Genomic DNA, 18,499 nt, shown 5'->3' with positions numbered 1-18,499 from the left:
TACCTTGCTGAATCAGGGCTTAAATGTCCATTTGTAAGATGGGGCAGTATTATCTCACGGCGGTGCTGAAGATAAATCCATTAGCATTTGGGAGCTACTCAGATGAGGGCCATAGATAACTATAGACAGAGTCTTGGCACAAAGTCCTGAGACCACCCCTGTCACTTTACCTCCACATATGAGAACTCAATCCAGCAACATATGTTCTGCGGCTATTCTTTAGCATAGCTGTTTTACATCTGCTGCTTTACTTTCATCTGCAGTGGGCCATGTGTGAAGGTGAACACTAATGCTGGGAGAATGGGGAGCATCCTGCTGAGCTGGCAAAAAGAGTAGTTTGGTTTTTTTTAAAAGCACCTTTTATTTTATAATGAAATAACAAAACATTTCTGTTTATCTCCCTGCAGTACCTCTTCTATTTCCACTGTCCTTACAAGCTTCTGCTTGTGATGGATTTTTCTTTCCCCCCAATTTTATCTAGATTTCAGTGCTTATCAGCTCAGAGTGGAACCAATTACAGAACCCCATTTGGTGGGGTTAGCATGTCACGCATTGGTGTTTGCACAGTCAGATTGGTTTCCTGCAATCTGATTGGCTGAAGTGATTGCTATTTAACACAGAAAAGCTTCCTTTCAGCTGCATATGTTTGTTTTATAGTCCTCAGCCACCCCAGCCACAGGCGCCGGAGACTCCCTGGGCGGATGAGGAGAGTGCAGTTCATCATCTGACGGATGAAGACTTTGACAATTTTATAAAGGAGCATTCGTCTGTACTAGTGATGTTCCATGCACCATGTGAGTTTGTGTTTTCCGTTCCATAGTCTGATCCAAATGCCTGTTTATAAATAAAAACAGGGTTATTTCCATCTCTTCACTCTCACACAGTCTGAATGTCAAGATGCAGATTTTTTTAATGATCCTCCTGAAAGAAAATTGGCTTGAAATATTCGTAAGTAGTTTAGAACAAAGGTGAGGAGCTGAGGATAGTTTTTCTTTGTTTTTGTTTTGTTTTTTTACCAAAATCAAAAAGCATAATGCGCTGAATATTCTGGACATTTGTTATTTTACAAAGTGATTGACTCATGTTCATCTCAGCCTGTGCATTGTCCTACTTCCACTGGAGGGGATCTAGTGGTTTGAGCATGTAACTGAGAGCCAGATACTCCTGAGTCCTAGTCCTATTGCCACTAACTTTTCAGCCTTGACCAAGTCACTGTCACCTATCTGCCTCAGTTTCCCCAGTCTGCCAGAATGGAGATAACAGTAGCTGTGTGCTTCCCATGAGCGTGGTGACAGTTGGTTAGTTCATATTCGTAAGGGGCATTGAAAAGCTAAAGCACTGTAGAGTTATTGGTATTTTAATAAATAATTATTTTGCTTAAAATAAATTGAGGTGGGTTGGATTACTTGAATTTTCATCTTGAGCAAGGCAAATGCAGGATCTTGCCTCAGATCATTGCCTTTGTGCTTTTATGGACTCGTCGAAGCAGAACGCTCTAAAGTGACCATTAGAAAGTGTTTGGAGCACCATATAAATTCACTCCTGAGACTGGGGCGCTTTATTTACACATCTGAGGTTGTCTAGGCGGCTGCGAGCAGGCCTTGCAACAGTGTTCCGTGCTGTGTGTTGTTTGCATGGTGAACTATTGAAAGGCACTCTATTTTAGTAGATCACTTGGTTCATATTTGAAGACCACTCAGCTACTTCAGCTAGTGGAGTATGCGGTAGCCTACTTACTGAGTGGTGATCGGTGTCCAGCACATATAACACTACTGTAACACAGATTGCCCTGGCTACCAATTTGTTTCTGGGTTTAATTGAGGGTAATGATGGCAGTCCATATAGGTCAATATGGTATAGCTCCTGTCTCTTCACATGCACCATCCTGGCAATTGCAATTGCAATCAGCTGGGATATTTGCTCTATTGGACCTAGATTTGAACCTGGGGGCTCTGGATGCAACGTGTTCTCAATTGGCAGTCTTTTGGCTCAAAGGTTGAAATCTGAGCCTCCCTTGGGGGGGTTCTTGGCTCAAGCATTGAAATTCTGGTCCTAGTATTGAAATTCTGGCTCTATTGAAATCAATGGGAGTTTTGCCGTTGACTTCAGTAAAGCCAGGATTTCACCCTAGGACTTTCTTTTTCCAGCAAAATCCAAGTTGCTCTCTCTTACGTAGGCTGTGTGGATAACATCAGAAGAACCTGGCGTGCCCTGATCCTGCAATCACTCCACTTTAGGGTGACCAGATTCCTGATTTTATAGGGACAGTCCTGATACTCAGGGCTTTTTCTTATTTGGGCATCTGTTGCCCCTCACCCCCTGCCCTGAATTTTCACACTTGCTATCTGGTCACCCTACTCTACTCCCATGAGTAATCCCATTGATTTCACTGGTGAAACATGTGCATAAGTGCTTTCAGGAGTGTGACTTAAACTTTCAATCAGATTTAAACTCCTAAATCATTTAGGCTCTTTCGAAAATCTGGCTCTAGTCATCTAATTCCCATTCAAATCAATTGAAGTTCAGGCACCTGAGTGTTTTGGAAAATCCCATTAGGTGCCTAAATACCTCTGAAAATCTGGCCCTATGGCTCTTTTGAAAAATGTACTGTTTCTGAAGTGAGTTTGTGTGTTTTGTTGGCAGGTCTATAACAAGTTAACTTTGGTCAATTGAAATCATCATCATCATCATAACTAATAATAATAACAATGACATTTCTTTATTGTTCATTTTGGAATTGGGACCAGACATCACTGATAGGCACGTAGTGTTCAAGCCAAAAAATAGTTTCGGCTTGATATAAATTTTGTAATAGTTGTTTATGAATCTGGACAGGGCACTGTCAGTTTAAGACTCCTACATTTAACACACCCTTTGAAATTGTCTTATTGTAAAAGAATAACAAAGCTGTGCAGTCCAGGTGATGTGTGGTTCTGTAGTATAGAAGGTAAGGTACAAATGTGTAGGATTGATGGTAAATGCTGAGTAAAAGTAAAATAATTGCCTGAATTAGACTGTAACCTTCCAATACCTTGTCCCATTTGGTCTAACCTGGAGTAAAAAGCATATTTACTACTAGAATGAGTCCTTTTAAACAGAGCCTTTTTATTTGGGGCATAGAAGACTTGGTTTGACTTACTTGGAACCAGAAAATTCCTACCTAAGATGTGTGCATACATGCAGAATCTAGCCCACAAAGATGTAAAAAATCCTCACTCCCCAAAATCCACTCCAGGCATCAGCAGTAGAGGGTGGGTATGCAAACTAATTAACAACCGACAGCTATCATAAACATTATCTCCATGATTAAAAGATCTTCTCCAGGCACTTCTTAAATTTGCTAATGGAGTCACCTTACGAATATTAGGAGATAAATTACTCTAGCAGAACATGCAGTAAAGGCAAAGGACATCTCATCATTATTTGTTTTAACCTTGGGAAACTTAGAAGATGGGAATGTGTCTTCATTTAAAATATATACATATTGGTCTCAGAAGAGACAAAATAGAAAGGACATGAATTCTGGATACACTCCGTGTAAGTTCTTATTTAAATAGGAACGTGCAATGAAATTTCCAACACTAACCCAGAATTAGCAAGTATTTTAAATCCGATCTCACCGTACAGCACGTGCATGATTTTTTTAATGCCCTATAAATCCATGTCCATAAAAAGTTCTTTTGGTAGAGGCAGAATTATGGCAGTGATGCTTTAACTACAATTTCATAGATGGCCAACATACTAATAGACTTAACATTAAGAGACCACAGGAAAACAAAGGCATATTTTTAACATTTGATGATGATGTTCAGCCAAACGCCATCATGGTGTAATTCTACAGTTCCACGGCATTTTGCCAGGGACGTGTTTGGCCAATTGTGTCTCCTTCAGTACTAATGATCGTCCCTGGGAACCAGATTCTAATAATTTTAATCAGGATGATTTACACCTTATTTCACAATTGGAGGCCCTTGTGGAGTAAAGTGCTACCCTTACTCAGGCTGAGTATCAGAACAGAGCCTTCTGTGGCAAGTGCAGCTCCATGCTACTAGTGCGATCTGGTGTGAGCAGGTGCACATACTGACCATCACTGGCAGTGCAGCTCATGCTCCCCGCTAATCAACTTGTGCCTAGTCTGCGGATGACAGCTTAGATTTTTTTTATTTTATTTTATTTTTTTTGCTGCTTGGTGCATAAGTGGACAGAGAGGTGCGTTGCTTCAAGTCACTCAGGGCTTGTCTACACATACAGCCGTGCAGCTGCCTCACTGTAGCTCTTAGGGAAGCCGCTGTCTGTGCCGGTGGGAGAGCTGCTCCTGTGGGCGTAGGTACTCCACCTTCCCGAGAGCTGGTAGCTCTGTCAGTGGGAGAATCTCTCCTGTCGAAATAGTGCTGCCTACACTGGGGGTTAGGTCAGTGTAACTACATGGCTCAGGGGTGTGGATTTTCCATGCCGTAGCTCTACCAACGTAAGTTTGTAGTGTAAACCAGGGCTAAGGTTAGGTTTTTGTTTTTCAAGTTACTTTAGGCACAATGGAGAGTTTTTAACCTTCTAAAACAAATTGCATTGTAAAGCTCTCAAGAGGCTGTTCAGCTAATCTGAATGTTTGGATGAGGTGAGCCGTGAATAACACAATCAGGTGCGTTCACGATGTGTGAGTTGGGAGGCCACCTCTCCAGCCATCCTGGCAGGGCATGCATCGCTGCATACCTTTTATTCAAATGTTTTGATTCATTCCTGTAACTATTCACCAACATGCCTTCCGCTTTACCGTGATCCTGGGTTACTGTTATATACGTCTCCATAAATCCCTCTATAAATCCTTGTATTGGAATCTATTATCTCTACATAAATAGATATTTACGCTCCTGTGGTGAGTTCCTTGTGGACTGAATCTGGCTGCACTTAAATTCTTCCATCTCAGCGTTGCACTGAAAGGGTGAAAACCTGCTTCTTTTAAACACACTTGTCTTTTATTGTGTTATTTCTCCGTGGTGTTCTGGCTGTTTCATGTTTCCATGCTGATGATAGAGAAATATGGTGGCCCAGAAGCCTTCTTCCTCACAGCAGGGCGTGTTTCACTCAGTTTGTTAGCATGGGCCTATACAGCTTTGCTTTGGAACTGAATAGTTCCAGCCAGAGCTATTCATTTCACCTCCACACCATAATATAAATAGAGGCAACTCTGCAATTTTTAATAGAGAAGTTCTGAAAAGCTCCTGAATCAAGACTTCTGAGAATAGGAGCCTAAATTTAGGCTCCTGAATCTATATTTAGGAAGCTGCATAAGGGGCCTGCCTTTCAGAAACAGCCAGGTGCTTCTATTGACTGCAGTACTGTGTACTGAGCACTTCTGAAAAATCTGGCTGGTTCATTTAGGTTCCTAAAATGGGATCTAGATTCTGAAAATCTAGCCCATTAGATCTAGACTGCTGGTAAAAATGTTAAAAAGTGCCAAAGGATTAAGGAGTGTAAGTCCCAATGGGCTCCTAAATCCCTTACGCACTTTGAACATTTTGTCCTGCCTCTCTGCAAATAATTTGCTGAGGTACATATGAAATGCAAAACAGTTCCTCAAAAAAAACCAACCAAACAACCAACCAGAAATAATCACCAGACTAATGGAACTGAGGATCTCTTGGGCAATATTTCTCAAAGAAAAACAAAAGCTCCGCATATTTTCTCTTGCACTTAAATTTTTCCCCCCGTATTTCCCTCCGAAGTACAATCTCTATTAAGTCTTATACAATATAAGCCTAACTGAGTAGCTGGTAAGTCAATGGAAATGCTGCTAAATGGCATTTAAAGTCTCAGATTGAAATTAAAATCCATTCAGGAATGGATTCTAAAAGTGCCTGCATCTCATGCATAGGAAATACTTTTCATTACGTTTTGTTATCCAGATGACATTGGTAACATTTTAAAATAATGTCACCATTCCCTTTACATCAGGTACAAATGACCTTCTGAGGTCTCGTCTCCTGTGGTGTATTAAGCAAGCACAGATTCAGCAGCAAGTCCCAGTTGCTAGGGCAGTGAAAGTTGCTCTGATGATCGTTAGGTGGCCTGAGCAGGAACTTTAGGCTGATTCCCTTCTCAGACCCCGTCAGCTCTGAGGAAGTCAATAGAGCTGCTCTCATGTCAGAACTGTTGAAAGTGAGAGGAGAATTGGACCAAGTCTCAGCCTAAACTCATGTTAAACTCACCTCCACGCAGATCTCTTCCCAGGGCTGACTCAGGCATATGATGTAACCTGTTGCAGAGGGCCTGGAGATTGTAAAATTACTGTTGCTGCTGTTTTTGGGCCGTAGGAACCATGTTCTTCTTCCCACTCTGGTGAGCAGTGCAGATATGTAGTACTCTTCATATCCCCTTGATGTCAATATCCTAAAAGATGCAGCTGATGATGATGATGCACATCATCTCAGTTTAGTCAGGAAACAGAAGGGCTGGCGAGAATAAATCTCATGCTGGTAAAAATGTTTCCAGTTTTGGAATTTCATTGAGATTTTCATGACATTCCCTTTCCCTCCTTCTTTGAAACACGTTCATAATATGTTGTTCCCTTTATTTTCCCCAACCAGCTCTATATCTTACATGAATGAGATTTTTCAAGTAGGTGATTTAGCCACACACACAGTTCTCTTCACTTGTAATGGGAGCTGCGTGGCAAAATCCCCCAGTTGGCTCTGAAAAATCTCAGCCCATATTTTTCTTTTTAACCAGTGAAGCCCAAATTGTTTTGGGACAGGTTGCGAACCCATACTCCCAGTGCTGAGCAATTAATCCAGTGTGAACAAGGGACTCCGAATCTAAACATAGGAGAGTGCAGTTCTCTCCTGCTGACGTCAGTGGAGTTACTTCTGATTCTCACTGCGGTTGATTAAGAACAGGACGATACATTTCACTTTGTTAAAAAAACAAACCCCCAAGCCCCCAAACAGGCAAAAAATCAGATTTTAGAATTATAAATGAATTAATAAATCCTCCTTTTGGTTCCCAGGGGCACACACACTGGATACTCCTTACAAAACCAGCTATCACAGCAATTGGCTCTAATTGGTACCTCTCTGGCAGTTTCAGCAGAGGGGCCATGGACTGAAGGGGCTGGAGACTGGATTTCTGTGTAGCCTTAAAAGTAGTCTTTACAGCACAGGTTGAAGTTCATCAGCAGTGTAGTGTGGTCAAGCCTTTGAAAATACAGACTCATCCCCATTAATTTTTATTATGATGCTCTGTGATTTGATCAGGACATGCGGTACTAGGGCAAGCAGTTTTCTAAATTAGTGCAGTTCGGTGCACAGGTGAAGGCGCAAACAGATATTTGTTTGGTACATATTTTTTTAAGCTCTTGATGAGGAGCAGATAAAAAGGATCCATCATTGCTTCTTGAGGTATGATATGTCTGTGCATTTGAAGGACTTTCAAAGTAAGTTTGCTTTGTTTAAGTTTGCTTAAGTTTGCAAAGTAAGTAAGCTAGGAGAATTAGTCCTTTAGCTCAGCTGGTAAAGACGCATGCTTTTTAGTGGTGAAGGTCTTGAGTTCAGATTGTGACAATGACAATAAAATGGTACCTGACATGGAGTTCAGACATAGAGAGACCTCAGATAGTTCGGCCATCAATTGTATCAGTTACATAGACATGCTTTCTGCAGTATAGGATGTGGAGTAGCAATACTTAGAGTTTGGTTTTTGCATTCTCGGCCCCTGTTTTGAGTCATTAGCTTTCAGAAAATTTAAACTCTGAGGCTGATGTTTTCTATGCTTGGCTTTTGCCTAAAGACTGAGTGAATATGTTGGGAATAGATAAGCTCATTAAGTGAGATGATAATGGGAAAAGGTCCACTTTCTCCATTATAAAAATATATATATATTTCCATCCTTTGAAATGGCAGGGACTTGAAGATGAAATTCAGGAGGAAGTCCCTTTTGAGTTTCGTGGTGAAATTCAGTCTTTATAACCCTTTGAAAATTGGATTTCACACATGAGTAGTACATTTTACCAAATATAACATTATTTAAGTTCAATGACATAATTGACTGAGAGAAACGAAGATGTATTGTGCATGGTACATTAGCCACAGAGTAAAATAATTACTGCATGTTTCTAGAGAATGAGGCAGGCATTCACAAGAGTCTTGTCTGCATATCTTGTAAGAGGGCATCGCCCCATGTACACTTAACAAGGGTACATATTAGCCCACTGACTGAAAATGTGAGTGGCCTGATGCACACTTATAAAGTATTCACTGAGGGGATTGATCCACCTCTGATTGAAGTCAATGGAGAGGCTCCCATTGGCTTCATTGGGGATTGGATGAAGCCTTGAATGAGGTAGGACTCTGCTGGAGCATCACTTTACTTCCTGTCCATCTGCCTTGCACTTTGTGAATCCTGTGGGAGTTGAAACAGGGCAAATCTCACAAAGCTTTGGAAAGGAGATGGACTTTGTATTGATTTCAAAAGAAAGAAAAAAAGAGAACTTCCCTCCATCAAACTTCGTTTAAAGAACATCATAAGAATGTTAGAACGGCTATACTGCATCAGACCAATGGTCCATCTAGCCCAGGATTTGGTCATCCAACAGTGGCTAGTGCCAAATGCTTCAGAGGGAATGAACAGAACAGAGCAATTTATCTAGTGATCCATCCCATCATCCAGTCCCAGCTTCTGGCAATCAGAGGTTTAGGATGCCCAGAGCATGGGGTTGCATCCCTGAGCATCTTGGTTAATAGCCATTGATGGACCTATCCTCCATGAACTTATCTAATTTTTTTTTGAATCCAGTTATACTTTTGGCCTTCACAACATCCCCTGACAGCAAGTTCCACAGGTTGACTGTGGGTTGTGTGAAGAAGTACTTCCTTCTGTTTGTTTTAAACCTACTGCCTATTAATTTCATTGGGTGACCCCTGGTTCTTGTATTATGTGAAAGGGTAAATAACGCTTCCCTATTCACTTTCTCTATGCCATTCATGATTTTATAGACCTCTATTATATCCCCCCTTTAGTCATCATTTTTCTAAGGTGAACAGGCCCAGTCTTTTTAATCTCTTCTCAGATGGAAGCTGTTCCATACCCTTAATCATTTTTATTGCCCTTCTCTGTACTTTTTCCAGTTCTAATGCATCTTTTGTTTAAATGGGATGACCAGAACTGTACAGAATACTTAAGGTGTGGGCATACCATGGATTATATAGTGTCATTATGATCTTTTCTGTCATCTTATCTATCTTTTATCTAATGGTTCCTAACATTGTTAGCTTTTTTTGACTGCCACTGCACATTGAGCAGATGTTTTCAGAGAACTATCCACAGTGACTCCAAGATCTTTCTTGAGTGGTAACAGCTAATTTAGACTCCATTATTTTGTATGTATAATTGGGATTTGTCCAACTGTATGTTTTCCAGGGTCCATTACTTTGCATTTATCAACATTGAACTTCACCTGCCATTTTCTTGCCCAGTTACCCAGTTTTGTGAGATCGCTTTGTAACTCTTCAGCTTTGGACTTAACTATCTTGAGTAATTTTGAATCATCTGCAAACTTTGCAACCTCACTGTTTACTGTTTTCCAGATCATTTATGAATATGTTGAACAGCACCAATCCCAGTATAGATCCTTGGGGACCCCACTTAATTACCTGTGTCCATTGTGAACACTGACCATTTATTCTTACTCATTGTTTCTTATCTTTTAACCAGTTTCTGATCCCTGAGAGGACCTTCACTTTTATCCTATGGCTGCAGAGCCTTTGGTGAAGAACCTAGTCAAAGGCTTTCTGAAAGTCCAACTACACTATATTGACTAGATCACCCTTCTCCACGTTTGTTTGACCCCCCCTTAAAGAACTCCAACAGATTGCTGAGGCATGATTTCCCCTTACAAAAGCCATGTTGACTCATGAAAATTGCAAAGTAAATCGGTCATAAGTCTGGAAATGACAGAATTACTTAGTTTGAATCATAATGCAAAAGCATAAGGACACTCAGATACTACTGGTGGGGAGTGTTTTTCTAAGAAACTGGATCGGTAGATGAAGGGAGACAACCATCTTAATTTTGCCATTTCATGACTTTTGAATGCCTGACTACATAATCTTAATGTCCTTTTAGAACTTTTCTTTGTATGGAATATATACTAAAACGTTCCCTCTGACAAATAATTCAGTAGGTCCGCTTTAATCTCATTTTCTTCATCTGAATTCTAAACTCCTGGGAAAGGTGCTAGTGTACAACAGAAATTCTTAGACTCTATGCTGCTATAGTGTAAATGTTGGGCCCTCATCCTCCTTTCTCTGAAGCCAACTGAGGTTTTGCCATGGATTTCAGAAGGATCAGGATTGGGCCCCTCACAAAATCCAAATACTACATGAACAAAATGTTTCAAAGGTGTTTATTTACAGATGTAAAGTGCTCTTGATATTGCTGGGGTTTTAAAAGCAACAACAAAATAAATCCAAGGGAGCATAATACACAGTAGACAATTCAATATCATATGTATCAAATGAATTACAGCACCAACTTTCAGTACAATAGTTATTTACATGCATTAGTACAGGCGTCCCTGAAAATGCAGTAATATCATTAACCGGTAAAATGAAAATCCTGCTATTGATTTTTTTTGAGCTCTTCAGAAATGTAAGTGGGATTGTGATTAAAAAAAATCAATGTGTGTTTATAGCGATAGATCATGTAAATAAGAGTGAAAACATTGTAAAAACCCTAACCACCAAGTTATACAGAAAAACTTGCTGGGTAGCTAATCAAAAGGACCAGGACACTAAAGACAGATTCCGTGGTCTCTCTTCTGTACATAACCTTCATCAACTGTGTAACGGTAAGGAACTTATCCTTTGAGGAGCTGAATGTTCCCAGGGCACATTGATCTCAGTGGGGGAAGGATTGCCCACTTGTTAAGTTTAATTTTCTGCTCTGCCACAGATTTTGTGTGTGTCCTTGAACGAGTCACTCAGCCTATCGGTGCCTCTGTTTCCCATCTCTAAAATGAGGACAATAGCACTTCCCTATCTCACAGTGGGCTCTTGCAGGGTTCTAGAACCTGGGCTGCAGCCCAAACCTGAATGTCTACACTGCAGTTAAACCACTCCTTAGCCCAAGCCCTGTGAGCCTGAGTCAGCTGCACAGGCCAGCCGCAGGTGTCTAACTGCAGTGTAGACATACGCTTAGGATTGGGCCCTATCTTTATCAAACCATCATCTGTGACTAATAGACTGAACTGTTATCAAGATTATCACAGTTACCGCTGATTACAAGCAACCTTTGCAGAGTCTGCATTGTGGCCTGTGGGAAGAACCTTTGCTTTCTCAATTGTGAGCTGCTGTCATTCAGGTTCTGCCATCTTTCTGTTCTAAGACTGTGTTTTCAGGTCTTTATGACCACCGTTCCTTAAAGCTGAAACTTGACATACTTGGCCCCAGAGTGAAATGGTGGTGGTGGTGGTTGGGGGGTACTTTGAAGAATCTCTTTAGCTATTTTGTACAGCTTTACACAGGTGGAAAGGATCTAGGTGGGTGGGTGTGCAGAACAGAAGTGTGGATTTTCAGATTTAGTGTAAACTCAGAGATTTGTTTCTTCAAAACGCATTACTCTATGCTAGTCTCCAGTGGGGAGTAAATTGGTTTGTTTGCAAAAGACATTTATGAGGACTGTTTTAATCAGAAAAAAACCCCACTGTCAATGTGCTGTAGGTGGTAGGCATGGGGGTGGTGGGGACATTACATATCCTTTGGGATTTTCTATCTCGCTCTCCCTTTACTTTGTCACCTTTCTTCTATCTTTAAAAACACCCACCATCAAAATGACCTAGCCAAAAAGGACTGAATGCAGCTCTGTGAGAACCATCTAGTACCTTACCGTGGTCAGCTGGAGAGCAATGGCAGAAGAAGGCTGTTCCCTTTCTTTTTCCTGGGATGCTCAAATTATTGAATTACTCTTCAGTTTGGCTTTTCAAGGAGCACCTATTAGAGGTATAATTGCAGCTGGGCAAGAGTTTTTAGTTTTATTTTTTCAATGTGAATATACTGCTGGATAAGAGCCCTGGAGACTGGTGCCCTCTGTGTTTCCACAGAACATGTGCAGCTAGGAAGGAGACAGTGCAGGCCTTTCACTTTACGCTGGAGGGACCACCTTAAGGGGCTCTGCGCAAGTTCATTTTCCTGGGCCCTTGCTGCTGGGACGGACAGCAGGGGTGGCGTTTATGAGGGTGGGCTTGCTGGGAGTATTTTATTTTGGTGAGTTTGACACTTGTCTCCTGGAAACAGGACTGAGGCCACAAAATTCTCTAATAGCCTTTGATCGTTGCAGGCCTGCGAGACTTCTGCTGGGAAAGAATCATGGTTTATATTTACAGCCTTATTTTGCTTGCTTCTAATGAGTGATGAACCCATGAAACTATTTCTTACTGTTAAAGCAGTCATTTGTTTATTTCATTTTGAATGAATTCTCTCTCTTGCCCAGAATGTAGAACCAATTAGCTTGATATATGGTACAACATTTCTATTCATAAAGTCCCCAATAGTACCTCTGCCACATGGTGGCTAAGAATCTTTCATTGCTTTGACACTGGAGCCACTCTGTTTTTTTTTTCTGGACCTTGCATCCTCTGTGTATTCCTCTAGACTGAATTTAAGAACGATCTCTGCTTAGATTAGATGCATCTTCTATTCAGTGTGGGTGGAGAAATGAGTTGGCTTTTGTTTTAAGTTCATTTTCCTTAATACTTCTGTGGTTTTGCTCAATTTTCTATTGTCCTATGCAAATAGGGAACTCTAGCCTGCCAACCCTGTAAAGGTTGCTGGCTGTCCACAAGGTATCTTCCTCCAAATATCTGTTCATTTGAGATGTATTTACTAGTTTTGCTGAAGAAAAACCCGGTTAGCATTGCAGGGGAACTACAACTATGGAGGAATGAGCAGGATTCTATTTGACCTGCCACCCTGCCTACCACCTTTCTGCTATAATCTGTCAGAACTTCTGATCAAAGGGGGGGGGCGGACTAGGTCAGTACTTGGATGGGTATTACGCCTCCAAGGGGTGACTTGGTGTTGGTGTTACTCTTTCTTCTGATTTATATTGAGGTACTGGTTCATTACTGACATTGGGAGCACTGTGCTGGTGAAGGTGCCGTGTTCTGGAAGAGATCTGATTGGTGTCCTGATCACTTGTGATTAGTAAATATCCCCCTTCCTGGAGTTTGCCTTTATAGGTAACAACGTAAATCCAACATCAGCATCACTCTAGTTTTTCTCCAAGCTTGGGTTTTCCTAGGGTATTCCACTGTAGGTTCTCCGTGTCCCACGCTCTAGCTCCCTCTGCCTTACAGGGGTTAAACTCCTGACATCAGGTTAACTCCAGGGAATGCCACATTTTTTGCAGGGTTCAGAATCTGTTGTCCTGTTACAGGATGTTAACCCTGATGTCTTGAGCAAACTGCATCTTGGGTTATGTTCTGCACCCTTAATCTCCCCTTGCAGTTTCAATGAGTTACATTACTTTTCGTTGTCTGGCCTAAACTCCGTTTCTGTGGTGTTGTGTTGTAGCGAAATCCTAAATGGAGAATCTGTCCTGTTGCTGGTGGTATAAGAGTGAGGAAGAATACAACTTAACTTCCCCCAAGACAAGTTTGTGTTTGCAGGGCAGGCAGTTGGGGGGGGGGGAAAATCTTATGATTTATGAAAAATGCATTTGGATACGGAATAATTGTGAGAGAATAAAGATGGAAGACTTGTGGTAGTGGTCTCATAATATCCCTTCAACATTTTCAACTTCAGGCGATGTTATGTCTCATTTTCACATTTAAATGTGAAAGAGAATTAATTTTTCACACCTAATTTTTCAGGGCCAGTTTCTTCCAAGTAGATGTAAGGAAGTGTAATTTGCATCAAAGTGCCTAATCAGTTGCCCCCCCCATATGTTTCCCATCCCTGAGGGAGGAAAGTTTGTGGTGTTAAGCACCTGTCTCACAGAGTGGTACTCTTGTTAATTTCCATTGGGTACACAGTATGACCTCAAAAAGTTAAGATAGAGGCTCTGGCATAGCAAGATAAATGGTTGGAAGCTCAAGTTAGACAAATTCAAAATAGCAATAAGCTACAGTTTTTTAATAGTGGGGGTAATTGGCTATTGGAACAACTTACTGAGGGATGTGGTGGATTTCCATTGCTTGAAGTCTTTAAATCGAGATTGGATTGCACAGGTTCCAATTGAGAAGATATGCTGCAGGTCAACCAGAAGTTTTGAGGTTCATGCAGGAAATGCTTGGTGAAAGTGCCTGGCCTGAGTCCTGAAGGAAGTTAGACTAGATGAGGATAATGGTCCCTTCTGGCCTTAAACTCTATGAATGTGATCTGCAGAAGGAGCTCTGACTAAGCCAACTCTTTGCCCCGTACCACCCCTGTAGTGAGCTGTCCTGACCAATGGGATGGAATTTCCTACCTCTATCTGCACCTCACCCTCCCCTGTTGGGAGTTTTCCTCTGCCGGGATCTGCCTTGGGTGAATTTAGCCCTTATGCTGTAACTGTGAAAATGGGTGAATGCACAAAGGATATCTGACAGACGCATTTAATAATAATCTCTTTAGTTTTATCTGATTTCTTCCACAGAATACAGTGGTCATCTGAGCACCTTTTTTAAAAAATAAGTCCATTTAGCATAACTTTTGGATTACCTTTCTAAAAACAATCATGACTCTTTCTGCTATCTGCAAGATTTTTGTGCTGTTAGGCACAGCGTAATGCTTGTAAGAGGAAGGGAAATCCAATTCTTGTCAATAGAAGAAATATAATAAGGATTCTTTAGAATCTTTATTCACTATTTAATTTGTCTCTAGGGTTCTGCAAAAATAGTTTGTTCTCAATTAGCTGGAGGTTGGTGGTGGTTTTTATTTCTTGCTTTTCACGTACTTGCCTTCTCTTGACAGCCTCAGACAATGCTGAGTCGAAATGAGAGGCTGTGACCAAAACTGTAATATTTATATAGCCTTAATAATTTGAGAGAAACAAACAGTAAATAAATGACATGGAGAAGCAATGGCATTTGTATTCTGAGGAACCAGCAATAAAACCACCTGCGCAGTAGCCTGGTTGTTGGATAATGATTGGTTTGCTGTATGTCTTCTATAGGCAGAACTGTGAGGTTTTTAGGGGTAGAAATATATACGTTTTTAGCAGTGCTTTTGAAAACAATTTGCTGCAACACAGTCTGTGTTTTTGTGTCTTTTTGAATAGTGCCAAGTGTCACACACACATAAGAATTCTGTTTATTTGGGGGAGGGTGAAAGGAGTTATTTTTAGTTAAAGCTCTACACTGCCATGAAAAAGGTTTAGATTCAGTTTTCATTCCTGATCTCTTGAGAGTGCAGTACTCAGCATATCCTCACATTGGTGAAGTTGGTTTAAAACCTGCAGTATTGGAACAGACTAATTGTCCATCTGATCTAGTATCCTTTAAAGCTTAATGTTGTATAGGTTTTCCTACCAGGCTTTTCGTCTTTGCTCTGCTATTGTTAGCTGAAGGCCAGAATGCAGATACCTCCGATCTTTGCAGGTAGAAAGCATTTTAGTCCACCTGGAGGTAAGTTTGATAATTTGAGCTGTCGTTGTGGCATATGAATGTTGCTGCCTCTGTAATGCATCACTGATTAATTTTTATTTTAAAGTCAGTATTGTTCTATCAGATAACCTGCAGCTAATAGCTATGTGACTTAGATTTTGCATTACAGGTCACTTCAGCCAGGTGGCAGAATAGATAGTTTCGTTGCATGGAATTTCACGCTCATGTCTTCATTCAGTAATTCTCCTTCGCAGTGTGATGTCTGAAGCATTTTGCTGTCCCTTATTTTCATTTGCTAAATGCTGCTATTCTATGGCAGTAAGGAGCATGCTAGAGATCCAGGTAAGAGCGTAGGATGGGATTTTCAAAAGGATCAAAGTGGCTTCAAAGTATCAGTCTCATAGAGAGCCAGTAGGAGTTATGCTCCTAAATCACTTGGGTATTTTTTCTAATCTCCTCCCTTGCCCTCAGAGACTTCCAATTTTCATCGTATCAAACAATAGATCTCAGTCCTTGCTGCATGATTCCAGTTTTACAGGACTGAGCTACATTGGTGTAAAGCTGCAGTGAAACAGTGATGAATCAGGGCCAGTGTGTCCCTTAGCCTCATGGGGCCAAATCCTCAGCTGGTGTGAATCGGCATGGGTCACTGGATTTCACTAGAGCAACATGGATTTACCACACAGGAAGATCTGGCCTCTACATAACTGCTTTATTTCCCTCTGGTAACTGGTTTCCTGGACTAGAGCAGAAGCGCAGTTGTATGGAAATGTTCAGTTGCTCATTGATGATGCAAGTCTCTTAATAACCCCACCCTTTGTTGATATGCTGCTATGTCTTCCAAATTAGTATCATCCCATTCCCTCAGCCCACTGCTTTGAATCTGAAAGTGCTTTCAATTGTTAGCAATTGGGATGCGCCAAGTTACAGTCATATCTGACTGACAGTAAGGTTTAGATCTCCTGCTTTTTGCAGTTTATGCCCAATCCCTATGCTTTCTCTGCCCTGGAATGATACATTGAACAATGTCATTCTGGCTGTTGTAATTGAGCCTTCTGACTCATGATTAACTGCCATTGGAGGAAGAAACTGTTCATTCTCATGTTTACTTAGGGCAGATGAGAACATCAATTATAAATAAATAAGGAAACTGGAACTCAGTCTGTTTGTGCAGCTATTTTAAAACAATTAGTAAGGGCTTGCTTTATACAGTATGACCTGGCACCATGTACCGTACTACTTTGTTGCTTTTTAAAAGTTTAGATCTCTCTCTCTCTCTCTTTTCAGTATGGAATGTTAATAATTTACGCTTACCGTATGCAGTGGCTCGAAGCATTTCACAGCTCTTAAGCCCTGCAGGCTAGGTAAGATGTCCATTTTATAGCTGGAGGAAGCTAAGGCACCTCCATTGTCAAGGGATTGCCCAAGATCATTCTGCAAATCTGCAGAGCCAGGTACAGAGCCCAGGGCTTGTTCTCCTGCTGCAGGGTGAGAATAACTAACTTTCATGTCAGTGGGAGTTCCTCTTATCCTGTGATGCGAGCCTAAGGGTACGTTTACACGACAAAAAATAAACCAGGAGGCAGAGTCTCAGGGACTGGGTCAACTGACTCTGGCTCAGAGGGCTTGTGCTACAGGGCTAAAAATAAGTATAGATGTTCCTGCCCAGCTTGGGTTCTGAGACTTCCCCCCCTTGCTGAACCTATGGTCCAGCCCAAGCAGGAATGTCTGTCTACACAGCGATGTGTAGCGCTGTAGTCAGTTGACTTGTGCTCCGAAACTCGCTGCCACAGGGTTGTTTTGGGGTTATGTTTTGTTTTGTTGTGCAGTGTAGACTTACCTTGAGACTCCCAATTATCCTTATTCCCAATTATCTACAGTCCTGCTCTCCCCCTTATCTCAGGTTTTGCCCCAGCTAGGGGAGGCTACCAAGGAAATAATGTCAGTTTTTACAGCAGGCATCAAGCCATCCTTGCACTGGATTGTGACATTTCTCTTCCTTTTCTGGGACCGCAGAGGTTGCTTCCCTTGCTTAATGTTTTGCTTTTAATGGAGCCTCATGTCAATATACACTTCACACACAAGTGCATCTTCTCAGAGTGCCCATCAAAAGTGTTAGCTACAAAATCCTGTGGGCTTCCATCCAGAATCCCAGCAGACCGTATGCAGCACATTGTAACATCTAGGTTAAGGGCATTTTGTAGAATTGTTGTTTTTTCCCTTTTGTTTTTTTCCAATAGAAAGCATCCAAAACTAGAGGACCTTAGCGCTGAGGGAAATAGGAACTGTCCTGCACAGCATAATGTGGCAGTCAGAGGAAAGCCAACGACCTTGGAATTCATTTTCATGGCTTTCTCGTTGGCCATGAGAATTTAATGGTAATCCTCACAAGATTAGTGGAAGATAGGATAAGTAGATAGGAGAAACGATTGATTTGCAATGCTGAGATCAGACTTTTAACTCAGTCTTCCTTTTCCTCTTCTTGGAGGGAATAGGTAGCAACGCATAGTAAAGGTTTTGGTAAAGTCCCCATGAAAAGGGGCAGAGTAGCTGCTGTTTGTGATAGGACAAACTTTAGCTGTAGGGTTTTTGTAGCCTTAGTTTAACTCCAGCACAGCCACTCTTTCCATCCTCCAGTCATGGAATATTGTGCTACCCTGTTGCAATTGCCTGTTCCCTCCATGACATGAGAGATGTTTCTTGAAGTACTTTGGGCTTACATTTGAAGGGTTTTAATGCCATGGTCCTGATTCTCCTCTATCTTACATGGGTGTAAATTGGGAATTAACTCTGTTGAAGTCAGTGGAGTTGTACCAGTGTAAGTGGGTATGAGTTGCATGAATTACGAATTACTACTTTGTTTTCCAAACAAGTTGTGCCTAATCTGCCTTTTCCTACCTTGCCATGCAAGAGCTCAGAGAAATG

General features: G+C 41.3%; 1 protein-coding gene across 1 annotated transcript in view; it reads left to right on the top strand.

The window, feature by feature from the left end:
• The window catches only part of PDIA5 (protein disulfide isomerase family A member 5), a 127,034-nt gene that overhangs the window by 65,152 nt on the left and 43,383 nt on the right, over positions 1–18,499 (top strand). The window contains exon 11 of the mRNA XM_067549632.1: positions 658–794. Within this exon, the coding sequence (XP_067405733.1) occupies positions 658–794 (137 nt within the window). The remainder of the gene's footprint in view (positions 1–657; positions 795–18,499) is intronic.

Source organism: Emydura macquarii, unplaced genomic scaffold (genome assembly GCF_026122565.2).
Source record: "Emydura macquarii macquarii isolate MOO-44397 ecotype Brisbane River unplaced genomic scaffold, CSIRO-AGI_Emac_v2 contig_1253, whole genome shotgun sequence".
Lineage (NCBI taxonomy): Eukaryota > Metazoa > Chordata > Testudines > Chelidae > Emydura > Emydura macquarii.
The sequence above is the reverse complement of the archived record's forward strand: the minus strand, read 5'-3'. Positions and strand labels throughout refer to the sequence as shown.